We start from the raw sequence: 12,806 nt of genomic DNA, 5'->3' as shown, positions 1-12,806 counted from the left end.
TGTCTTCATCAAACATAGCTAGCATAATTACGGTTTCTTGTGCTTTTGCTCATCTTTATTACATTTGTTCTTGGTATTAGATTAATTGCAATGGGAAAATTATCATCTCCCACACTTTTTTTCTTTGATAAGGTATATTTACAACGTAATATAGCTGTAAGTCTGATCGTTAAAACACCATAGAGATTAGACTAAAGTTATCTTTAAAATTGTGAGTTCTTGATGTGATCCATTAACTTTCTTAGATAAGGAAGTAAAGTTTGTCTTAGGGCATAATCAATTTCCAAAGTAACGAACCCTCCTTTTTCAATACCATTTTTCACATTTACTTTAAAAGTATTTATCATTTATTTATCTTTCTTTCTAAAACATTTTTTTGATGAATATAAACCTGAAGAGTATGGGAATATTACTACTCATAACGACCTTATTGACACAAGAATGATCATTGATCCAGTTGTAACAAGAACAGTTTGTATTAGATTCTCAACAAATTTGACAAAACTGAATATCTCATAGCTGCCAAGCTTGGTTAGGCTTTGACCTATTAGATTTAATTTCATTCACTTTCAATCACTCAAAAAGAGAAATTCCATCATTCATGTCTTTGATATTTGGCAACAATATGCCTATCAAATCAAAGACTACTTGGCTTTTAAAGGATGCCTACTTATCTCCTTTATTTTTTACTATTATTATCATATAATATAAAGTAGGAGTGAACATGATGTCACATTACTCGCTCACTTGATATGATCTGATCATAATTAGGTCTGAATAGAGTATGGTTTTATTGGAACTTGGGCTGAGTTTATGTTCAAAAATTAATCTCGGTCAATATTTAGAGTTGAATAAAGACTAAACATGATATGGTTTGTCCCACTCCCATCCCATTGTTACTCTTTCTTCATGTTTATATTTGTCTCGGTTTAAATATATATAGAATAATGACACATTTTTTGTCTAAAGTATAATTATTTCTTTAATTTTATCATATATACATAATTAATAATATATATATATATATATATATATATATCATTTTATATATCAAATTACATATTTATAATAATAAATAATATCGAGAAAACTTTATCTAAAATGAATATACGTTATATTTAATTAAGTTTAAGGTAGGGTTTAAAGGATATTTAAGGTTGAGTTAACTTCGAGTCTAGAACTAAACTGAGGTTCAAAAAATGAATCGATCAATATTTAATATTAAATAAAGGAAAACCTTAACCAGTGACATTCTCACCCATTAGTTTGTCTTTGGTGGAAAATTTATGTGGAAGAAGACACCACTTTGATATGAGAAAGAATTGAAGGGAGACAAAATGAATTTCATCTTCTTCAAATACAAATCTTCTATACATATTACTTTTTATCATTTCCTTTATCATCGATGAGAAATAGACATCTCATTAAAAAAAAATGATAACTTATTTTTTAATGAAAGTTAAATTATTATTTTTTATTGATATTCAAAATTTCTTATCATCTTCTCATTGTAGTTGATCATTAATTAAGATTCCAAGTTTCCAACACTAGCAGTGAGGAAATTGAAAGCTGAAGCTAAAAAATATCTAGGTTATTATGAGGAGTTGATTTTTTTATAAGAGTGTAATATATATACATTATTAGTATAAAGATATGATACATCATCTAATATTCATTTGTATTACTTTTTAAGAGTAAATGATAATAAAACATAAATAAAGAATGATGTAGTGATAGTATATAAAACTTATACATTGTCGGTCACTATAATACATTTTTTCTTCTCTTTTTGTAATTATTATATATGCCTTTGGAGACCATGAAATATATTCTTTGTTACTTGGCTCATTGCATCCATATGGTCTATTAGTAGAATTAGAATCTACATTGCCCATAAGTCATATACTCATCATTTCGTTGCCCATTTGATAAAGGTGGATTCCTCATGATATTTTCACCGGATATTGCTCTTTTATTTTTTAAGTAAAAATCAAGTTAATCTTTTGAAAGAGTTTTTAAAGTGTTTTGCTTCTAAGATGAATAAATTAAAGAGTATTTATCCCTGTATTATTTATCCTTATACTAAAGTTGGTTGGTCTATTAGTAGAAGTAAAATCTACAGCTAGCCCCTGTCCTATAGTTATTTAGTTTTTGCATGATTAAAAAGTGGATTCTTGATTATATTTTCTCCATTCGTACTATGAATGGTTCATTACTACACAGTTTTAAGGTGAGTCATATTTAGATTTCTAGAAAGTTAAATTGCATGGGACTTTAAAGTATATCAAAGTTAAGTGAACGGATTTTCAAAATAATAAAGAGACATACTTTTTAGTAAATGACGATTTTCAAACTTATGTCCGGTTATTTTATACCAAAAAGGCACAAACACTGAAACACATAAGGGTAGAAATTATATGTTGGTCCTTGATCATTACATTATTTGTGGTCGACCAATTATAATCTTACGTGAAATATAATGTAATTAAAAAATTAGGAAAGAAAAAATTAAAAAGTGTTATTTTATGTGTCATATTATTAGTCGGGATCCTAGACCTACTAATATTTCTCGTACCAAAATTAACCACCATTGCCTTATGAAATACAATAGGTATAAGGTTGTAGTAGAAATTCTACATAATTAGCGTTTGCTATAAAACGTTTAATTATTCGAATGGATGAACAGAATTATTTGATTATTTCGGTTAATGATTCTAAAAAAAAAATCAAATTTTGATTTATAATAAAAATTTGTATTATCAAATAATATCAGTATATCATATGGATGATTTACTATATCCAAAATCTAATATTCCAACAACTCCAAAGTATACTTTTTCTCCTTAATAACAGTCTGAAACTAATTTGGAACAATTTCAAAACCAAGGAAAACCATCATATGACCCAAATCCTTGACTTTAAATGTGCAATCAATAGCCTATTATATTTGATAGCATGGATTTCAACCTCATCTAGCAAGAATTTTAAAGCATGATTATAGTTAAAGAAGTGGAGGTTGACTCAGAAAATCGAATGATTTTGAAGGGAGTTAGTCATACTGTAACTCTTCTCAATAAGTATTTAATGATGTTACATTTTGGAACATATATACTCTTTCACTTTTTGTACTACTCCATGTACCATTATCTTTAATTGATTGAAAAAATTATTTAATTTAAATTTATTAAATATTTTTTGGCCAATCATATATTCTGACACATTGAATGACACAAAAAAGTGAGATATTAGATGTATAACCCATTTTCTTGGGCTCAAATTAACATCTTTAGTTAAGTTAGAACAATCTCACATATCCTTTAGTTTATGTGCTTGGTGATTATAATCTATTTTAAATAAATAGTAGTTCATAATAACTAGATATATAACTAATTGATAATGATAAAATTAAGAAAAAAATTACACCAACTATCACATAATCTCATTCATTAATATATAAATATAATAATGTACTTATAAATTAGTTGTTTTATCACTTTTCGACAAATTGTATTGTGATCATAGTTCCCTCATACCGTTTAAAAGGGAGTTTATAGCTTTGGATGCTATCTTAAGATCAAATTTAAGTAGTTTTTAAAAAGTTACAAGCTCCATCAATATTTCATGTCTATCTTTATTCCTTTAATTTTGTAGGAAAGTGACAATTTTTATGCCTAGCCCAATATCAATTAATGCATGTTGTTTTAAGACATTTAAAAAAACGTTTATTTAGTTGTAAAGCTAGTTTTGTCAAATAACTCAGTGTGGTTACACATTTTATATCTCATAAAAATAATAATCAAGTTTAATAGAATTAGAAGATTGTTATACAAATTACATTAATGTTACATATCATATAAATTCCTAATTATTTAGATGTAAGTATATTTGTATCGAAAGGACTTTACTAACAGAGATAAAGCTCATTTTAATAATTCCTAAACATTAAAGGTATTAATCAGTAAGAAATCTTTGGTGTACCACAAAATTAGAAAATATAAATAGTGAAATTCTGATTGCATTTTAAGAAGAGACACTATCAAGAATGACTTAAATAAAAAAGTAGGACTCACATACTATAAAGGAGTTAAAATCTATTAATTACTAAAAGTATATTAAATACTTTTAATAATGTAAAAAATTATAAAAATTAATTTTAATTAGGTCACAAATTTGAATTTTATATTGGTATTAATCTAATATTGTGGTATCCAGGAGGAAAAATATTGAATTTTTTGCTAAATAGATTTTTTTTGGGTACATCATGCTTATTATTTTCTTAACTTAATATTTTATAAAATGTGGCATCAATTAAAGTTGTAAAATGACATCAAGTAGTATGTGGAATCTGTTTGTGAGTTAAGTTTTAGACAAAAAATAATAAAAATAAAAAGTTTTGAGATCTTTTTATCATTGAATTTTATGACTTTCAAACTTTTCTCTCATCTTCATTCCTCTAAAACTCAACTTATAAATATACACTTTATAAGAAATGTATAACTATATATTTAATAGCTTTCATGCTCTATTTTTTGTGAGGATTCTCTTCCAAAACTTATATTTCATGCTACATGTCTTATTTAGTAACACTATTTTTGTGGGACTACATTTTCTACATAAAAAAAAAATATAATTCACCAAAGAAATACAAGGAAGAAAATTAAAAAAATGTGGTCACGAAATAGATAAGGTTCCAACAGAAGAAGAAAGGTAAAAGGTCACTAACATCACACGTTGCATGAAGATTGAAGACTTTGGCAATTTAATTTACAAATAAAATCTCTCTCTCTCTCTCTCTCTCTCTCTCTCTCACTCAAAACTGATTATAGATTATAATCACTTAAAATTTGAAGCAGATTCATGGCTTTTGAAACTGCTTACTCTTCTTTATCACTTCCAAATTCAACTACCTTCTTATCCTCTTCTTCTTCTTCTTCCAATATTCGAAGACTCAAACCGATTTCACTTCCTTCTAGATTCTTCTTCAACTTCCAATCGGAACGCATCGTTTTGACGCCAAAAAAGCTTGTAGTGATGAAACCTTGCGCGGTGAGGATTGAAGAGAAGAATAGTAACGTTGCTGGTAGTGAAGGAAGAGAATGGGAGAAGGTTTCTGCGGTGTTGTTTGACATGGACGGTGTGCTTTGCAATAGTGAAGAAGCTTCTAGAAGAGCAGCGGTTGATGTGTTCGCTGAGATCGGTGTCCATGTCACCGTCGACGATTTTGTGCCGTTCACGGGAACCGGTAGGTCCACTACTTATACACGTTTTTTCGTTTTTTCCTTTATAGTCGCTTTTTTACCTTAATTTTATGAATGCAGTATGTTGAATTCGGTTTGCGGTAGTAAATGAGATAATCATGTAACTATGTTACTAGTGACTTAATTACAGTTAAAATTATAGTATTCGATTTGTATTATATTGTGATCCGTTTTGTTTCATTGAGATTCGACAAAGTTTTAAGTTACTATGTGATAGCCTAACACAAGTGTAATTTCTCCTTTATTTTTCCATGGTTTTAGAAGTCATTTCTTCAATATGTATGTAATTTCTGAGTATCCTTTTGTGTTTTCGGTAAGGATAGATTCATGCAAATTTCTCAATGCTTGATAACTTCAAGTATTGTCTGGTTATCTTGGTTATCTTTTTATTTAGTTAGAACTTAGAAGCAAAGAAACATTGCGTATTTTGATGAAGTTTGATCTTGATAGCTCTAAGATTGAGTGTGCAGTGCTAAGGTTTTAAACCCCCGTTATAGTTAATGCAATGTCTCGACCCCACCTAGTAGTATAAAGACTTGGTTGTTGTTATTGCTGAAGTTTATGCAATGTTGCGATCACAGTAGTGTTGCGTATAAAAAACTGAGATGTTGTGATTATATTATGTGATGCGGTCTGTAATTTAAAACCTAGTAATGAAGTAATCAGCATTTCTGCCAGTCCATTTTAAAAGAGTTTATTAATCTTATCAATTTTTGTGGAACACTTGTTATGGAATCCTTTGATTTTTAGGCAGGAAGTCTCAGACAGTACTCAAATTTGTCGTAGGATGGTAAATGATTTAAAAGTAAAGTGGCGGCACTTGTTCACTATATTTTGCAGACCCTGTTATGTTATGTACAGGGAGTATCCCTTTGATGTAATGTTCTAAATTTGAACATAATGAATTCATTTTCTTTCAAAAAATAAATAATTAGGTAAAAATCTCAAGTTTAGCCTAGAGATTACATGGTTGACTACCATTAGGATTTGAGCATAGCTACTTAGAAGCAAAATGTCTGGTTTCAATTCAGTTTTGATTCTATCAAGTTTGAATGTTTGGTATAAGGAACACTTGAATGTGGCAGCATCCATTTCCTATCTTATACCAGACGAAAGGGTAAATATAGAAAGTAACATTCCTACCTGTCATTCCTTTTCTTCAAAATTTCTATTTCTTTTTTACTCCCAAAACTGTATGCTAGATCTAAAATTTAACAAAATATGTCTTCTATTTGTCTTTGTTCCGATCCTGTCTTACTTGAATCTATTCTTTGTTTTGCTTTGATCTAATTAGTGCTTGGGCAGACACCATTTGTTTTATTGAGTTTCTTGGTTAAATATTAAGCTTTTAAATTTCACTGTCTACTTTTAAACATGAAAGGAGAAGCGAACTTTTTGGGGGGTGTGGCTTCTGTCAAGGGGGTTAAAGGATTTAACACTGAAGCTGCAAAAAAGAGGTTCTTTGAAATATATTTAGATAAGGTAAGCAAATTATATTCCACTTAATGCTATTGTGTTTCTCTTACTCTATATTGCCTAAAGTATTGTCACTTATCACAGTATGCAAAACCAGATTCTGGAATAGGATTTCCAGGTGCCTTTGAACTCATTTCTCAGGTATGTTAAACTAATCACTAATGGCATGATTTGATTGTATCATTGATTCATCAAGCAACTAAGAAAGGATGTGGGACCATGTAACAGTGTAAAAACAAAGGCCTTAAAGTGGCCGTTGCATCTAGTGCTGATCGTATAAAGGTTGATGCAAATCTGGCTGCTGCTGCTTTACCATTGTCAATGTAAGTCAGCATTCTGAATGACTTGTTGCATGTGCATGGAGATATTATCCTTTAACTATTACTGATACCCCCTCATGTCCTTTTTATTAGACCCTTTTAGTTTTTTCGTTTTGGTCCTATTTATAGATTCCGTTTCAAAGTTCTATGCACATTAAATGAATTTGTTATTCAAAGAATTTGAGTGGAAAGAGAAAATGATTTAGTTCCACTAATGAATGACAGTATTGGAAAAGTACATTCAATTGTTGACAAATTTAATGATGAACACCTTTCTTAATCCACATGAAACTACCCAAAATGATATTATAAAAGGGCCAGAGGGAGTATTAAACAGTAGCCACTCTCTCTCTCTCTCTCTCTATATATATATATATATATATATATATATAATCTCAAAGATGGATTAAACCCAAGTAATCAAAGATGGATTATACGCCTTATGCATATGATATGCTAATTTTTAGCTCATTCAATTGAAATGAAGTGCAAACAATATACATTTTGTCTTACATTTCATGCCTGATTTATCAACTTGACTTCTATTGTAATCTGCACGTGTCAAGGTGTTCCTTATCATATGCCTCTATTTGTCCTATCAGGTTTGATGTGATTGTGTCTGCTGATGCTTTTGAAAACTTGAAACCGGCTCCTGATATATTCTTAGCTGCGTCAAGTATTTTAAATGTGCCCCCCAGTGAGGTATATGCTTCTATATTGAGCTTGTCATTAGAGCCCTAATTGCATTAATTTGTGTAATTGACATTGTATTGTACAGTAGCTATATTTTATTAATGTTAGTTATACGGATACCATAAATATGTAGAAAATAATATTTGAGCATAAACCTAGAAGAATGCTAGGTTGGCACTTCATTTTCTGGTGATAAACTTCTTTGAACTTTGAAAATAAATTTGTCTATGCACTTCTAAGTTTTGTGACAGTGAAGATGTGTCTGGAGCTACTTAAGGTATGTTTGCGAGTTGGTTTTTGGAAGGGAAAGTCTTGAGAGTTGAGTGCCATAGAATATATTTCTGAGTTGGTTTTTAGTAGAGAGTATTTGCACCCATTAACTTTTAAAGCAAGCTTATATCAATATACCATGAATTTTGTATCCCATTGTAAAGAGATGGTGTTTTTTCTGTTAAACATCAAAGGTAATCTCTTTTATTACCTTTACCCAGTGCATTGTTATAGAAGACGCACTAGCTGGAGTGCAAGCTGCCAAAGCTGCCCAAATGAGGCAAGTATTGACCTCTGTTTCTTGTGTTATAAATGGATTAATAATGGTTACACACTTACACGACTCTACCAACTAAACTAATTATAAACTACAAGATCACTGTATGTTAATGTACTTTTGAAAGCAGGCAAGAAAAATATTTACTTGTCATTTTCATTGTCGACAGATGCATAGCTGTGAGGACCACATTATCAGATGAGGTTTTAGAATCTGCTGGTCCAACACTTATCCGAGATGACATCGGAAATGTTTCACTTGATGATATTCTCAGTGGTGGCTCTGTTAGATATAGTATGTAGTCTTGAGAGTTTGTTGTAAATCTGTCATTTTCCTTTAAATATTTCCATTATCATCTTTGGTGTAAAATTGTAAAACTACATTTGTTCTATAATTCAAGAATGCTGAGCAATGAGTCTTACTTGTATTACAAGTCACTATCATTATTGGAAAATGCACTGTTTCTTAGTAGGGATTTTCTTTTTTAATTTTATAAAATTGTTTCTTTTTTATCGATTGTACTTTTTAGTCAGGATAGTTACTTTTCTTACATTTGTTCTTCGATATGCTCAAGGGTATAAATATTATGTTGCATGAAGTCTTATCTAGACATGCCATTGCAGATAAGAGTATGCAGGGCTTGGAAACTCTAAACAATTCTTCACAATCTTCATCTACTGTGCTTCTTGGAAAAACAGATGACGAAGATGGAAAAACTACCGGAGGTACCGATGAGGGAATTTTCTCAATTGAAGGGTAAGGTGATTTTATTATATACCTTTCCCTTCTCATTGCTATCTTCTGAAATATAAATCTTTTCATCCAAAAAAGGTTTGTAGGGTAATCAGAATTAGCATCAGTGGCTTAATGACCTTGCTTTTGCCAAGCTATTTCGTGTTTGATGATGCATACATGATTAGTACTTGTTGAGAATCCACGCTTAGATTGTAAAGCTGAAGTACTAAATCAACAAACTTTAGGGTTTAAATTTTTCCTGGTCCCTGTGTGCCTTTTTTTAGAGTGCTCTATGAAAACTTGTTAACCAATTAATTGGAAAATATCATCAATAATTTTCCCGTATTTGATGTGCAATTAGATAATTCAGTATACTCGGCCTTCGCCCATAGTAATAGGGATAGACTAAGTTAGTTCAGGCTTTATTGCCCGTATTGAACTAGGATTGACTTTCAATTTATATTTTTCCTTTTCAAAAATGCAATATATTAAACGGTAGAAGTGAGCCTAAGGTTCACTATTTGGAAACTTTGAAACAAGTTGATCCCAAATGGTAGAGTAATGCACCACAATTTGCCATTATTCACAATGAAAACAACTACATGATACATCAACTATCTATTGGAGAATACCCTAAAAGCTATTCTGAATTTCCGATGTTACAACAGTTTGGTGCCATTCTCCTATATGATGAATAGTGGCTTTCCCATATATGTACTTTTATACAACCAAAATTATTATCTTAATAGTTTGGTGCCATTCTCCTATATGATGAATAGTGGCTTTCCCATATATGTACTTTTATACAACCAAAATTATTATCTTGTGGTATTTTGCTCATGCAACAAGCAAAGCTTTTGTTGAAATGCTATTATGAGGGTGCAAACATTATTTATGGGCAGGTTGCAGGGTTCTCGGCGAGATATACTGAGATTTGGAAGTCTGGGCATTGCTATCTCTTGCCTAGTCTTCACCTTAAGTAATTGGAAGGTACAATGATATGGCACAAAATATGAAGCAAAATATACACTTTATATTTATCATTGAATCTTCACTATTCAATTTTTTTCTTTGAGGGTAACTGATTTTGTAAGTGAATTCCCTATAACTGGCTAACTGCTATAGTACAGGCAATGCAATATGCTTCCCCTAAAGCAGTTTGGAATCTCTTCTTTGGTGTTACCAAACCATCCTTGGAAGAGAAAGAAGGTAACTGCTATATATGTCGTACTATGATGTAATCAACCTTAATGCTCTTGTAGACTTACACCATTCTATCTATTTTCCTATCTCATTAGCCATTGATAGTGCAATATGTAGTTATGAATCTTAATTGGCTACTCAATCCAAAGTAAAATTTGAAGATGATAGATATGGGTAAAAGATCTCATCTCTACTCTATGTTCCAAATTATAATTTTGAACCATAATGTGACCAAAACTTTATGGACTCAGTTAGCTTGAGAACTTAGCAGCTAGGTACGACGGTTGAAACCTTTAATCTTATAATTAATGCATAAGTTTAATCTTTAGTCACTATTCTGGTATGGACTCTTTTCTGGGTCCAATATTTTTTATGTTTTTTGGGCTACACTAAAAGATGAAGTAAGAGTAATAGAGATACTACTTTTTGTTCTCAGGTAACTCAAGATATGATAGGATTCAGCAATTTGTGAACTACATAACTGATCTAGAAAGCAGGTAATTAATGCTTTCATGGATTCCTTATCACCATTTTCTGATGATTTTAAGCTCATACTCATTCTATAATATTTAATTTAGTGTTACAGTATTATCCAAAATATAGATTGAAGAGAGTATTTTGTATTGTCAATTACTTTGTGGATGTAGAATCACAAGTATCGTAATGGGAACCTGAACCCTAGTGTTAGGTCAACATTTCAAATTTTCAATGTATATTCTTAGATAGACAGAAACAAAATGTATTAATTTGGGTAGTTATCAACTGTAGGGGATGTTATATGTAGGTTATGTATTGTAACTTGAATAGTTATTAATTGTATGGGTAGTTATGTGTACCATTAAGAAGTGAGGATAAGGAGAGCTATTCGTCTGGCATTTTCAGATGTGTTAATGTTTGGGCAAAGAAGAAATTCTTGAAGGAGCACTGCTCTGGGACAAGAGTCAATCTCTTGTATTTGTGTATCTCTATACTATTAAATTATCATATTTCATCTTATAATTCTGGGCATTTATCATATCATCTCCTCCTTTGGAAAAAGAAGTGAAGGTTGAAAATTGAATTTTGATGCATCCATGAGCAACTGTCGTTTGCAAGAAAGAACTTCTAATTAAGTATTTTTTTATTAATAGATTATGATTAATATCTTTTTACTGCCCAAGGGGGAATGCTCAGATTGTTCCGGAATTTCCACCCAAACTCGATTGGCTGAATACAGCTCCACTTCAGTTTGGCAGGGTAATTTTATTCAGCTTGATTATAAGCTGATTAAAATATCTGCATTATGTGGTAACTCATTAGACTCCGCTTCTATGTTTTGGCAGGACCTAAAAGGAAAAGTTGTTCTGCTGGATTTCTGGACTTATTGCTGTATAAACTGTATGCATGTGTTGCCTGACCTCGATTTTTTGGAGAAAAAATACAAAGATATGCCAGTAAGCTCTTTCATAAATTTCATGTCTTTCTGGTTATCAAATGTAACAAGAGAAGACTTAGATCTCTGCTGTATTAAATTTGGATTCTTTGGTGTGTGCTTTGCTTCCCCAGTTCGTTGTTGTGGGTGTTCACTCTGCAAAATTTGATAATGAGAAAGATTCTGAAGCTATTCGCAATGCAGTTTTACGCTATGGCATTACTCACCCTGTAAGCTTGAAGTTGGACTTCAATGATGTTTCTAAGCATTTTTTTACTGGAAACTTTTACATTGGTAAAATTATGTCAACTTTTCATCTGTTCAGTTTATGAAGAGCCAAAAAATTTCCTACCTGGTTTAATCTGCTTCCTGTTGTGAACTTAATAAAGCCTCTTCCATCAGATCTTTCTTTTGCCTCCTCTGTAGGTTGTCAATGATGGAGACATGTACCTTTGGCGGCAGTTGGGCATAAATTCATGGCCAACGTTTGCTATTATTGGCCCAAATGGTAAGCTCCTTGCACAACTTGCAGGAGAAGGTCGTAAGAAGGTACTGGTGACAACCTCTAGCCTCTTCTGCATGAATTTTACATTTTTGTTGTGATACTTTTAGTGTTTTTGCAAGATAGTTACGAGATAATATGTATCACATGTCATACACATTATCTTTTGCAGCACATTTGTATTTTGCTCCATATTCCTTCTCATTTTTATTGTTATTCACAGAGATAAAAGGATTAAACTATATTATGTGCTTTATGGTTATACAAATTTTGATTTTTCTATTTTCTTTGTATTGTTATAAGGTTATAGCTATTGATTTTTGGATGTAGCCCAATTACATCTTTTTGATACATGTAGCAATTGTTGTCAAAGTAATTAATTATTTTACAATGTGGTTAATAACGCAAGTCTTGCATTGCTCTTGTTTTGAGAAGGATCTTGATGATTTTGTGGAGGCAGCACTTCTGTTTTATGGAAAACAGAACATGTTGGACAATACACCAATTACATTGAATTTGGAGAAAGACAATGATCCTCGCCTATTGACATCTCCATTGAAGTTTCCTGGCAAGCTAGCTGTTGATGTCCTCAATAATAGGCTTTTCATTTCGGACAGCAACCATAACCGCATAGTGGGTGCTCTCTCTCTCTCTCTTCCTC

General features: G+C 31.1%; 1 protein-coding gene across 4 annotated transcripts in view; it reads left to right on the top strand.

Moving 5' to 3' along the window:
• Positions 4,780-12,806, top strand: part of LOC109332174 (NHL repeat-containing protein 2) — a 15,630-nt gene continuing 7,603 nt past the window's right edge. For 2 of the 4 annotated variants that reach the window (XM_019567073.1, XM_019567065.1), the window contains exons 1-16: positions 4,780-5,242; positions 6,640-6,740; positions 6,819-6,875; positions 6,963-7,057; positions 7,657-7,756; positions 8,239-8,297; positions 8,464-8,588; positions 8,918-9,050; positions 9,932-10,019; positions 10,160-10,238; positions 10,669-10,729; positions 11,393-11,468; positions 11,555-11,665; positions 11,778-11,873; positions 12,070-12,192; positions 12,581-12,778. In XM_019567073.1, the coding sequence (XP_019422618.1) occupies positions 4,858-5,242; positions 6,640-6,740; positions 6,819-6,875; positions 6,963-7,057; positions 7,657-7,756; positions 8,239-8,297; positions 8,464-8,588; positions 8,918-9,050; positions 9,932-10,019; positions 10,160-10,238; positions 10,669-10,729; positions 11,393-11,468; positions 11,555-11,665; positions 11,778-11,873; positions 12,070-12,192; positions 12,581-12,778 (1,887 nt within the window). In that variant the 5' untranslated portion in view covers positions 4,780-4,857. The remainder of the gene's footprint in view (positions 5,243-6,639; positions 6,741-6,818; positions 6,876-6,962; positions 7,058-7,656; positions 7,757-8,238; positions 8,298-8,463; positions 8,589-8,917; positions 9,051-9,931; positions 10,020-10,159; positions 10,239-10,668; positions 10,730-11,392; positions 11,469-11,554; positions 11,666-11,777; positions 11,874-12,069; positions 12,193-12,580; positions 12,779-12,806) is intronic. The other 2 variants (XM_019567046.1, XM_019567055.1) reach the window with 2 other exon arrangements.

This window comes from Lupinus angustifolius, chromosome LG02 (assembly GCF_001865875.1).
Source record: "Lupinus angustifolius cultivar Tanjil chromosome LG02, LupAngTanjil_v1.0, whole genome shotgun sequence".
NCBI classification, from domain to species: Eukaryota; Viridiplantae; Streptophyta; class Magnoliopsida; order Fabales; family Fabaceae; genus Lupinus; species Lupinus angustifolius.
Note: the sequence above shows the minus strand (reverse complement) of the source record. Positions and strands in the feature narration are given on the sequence as shown.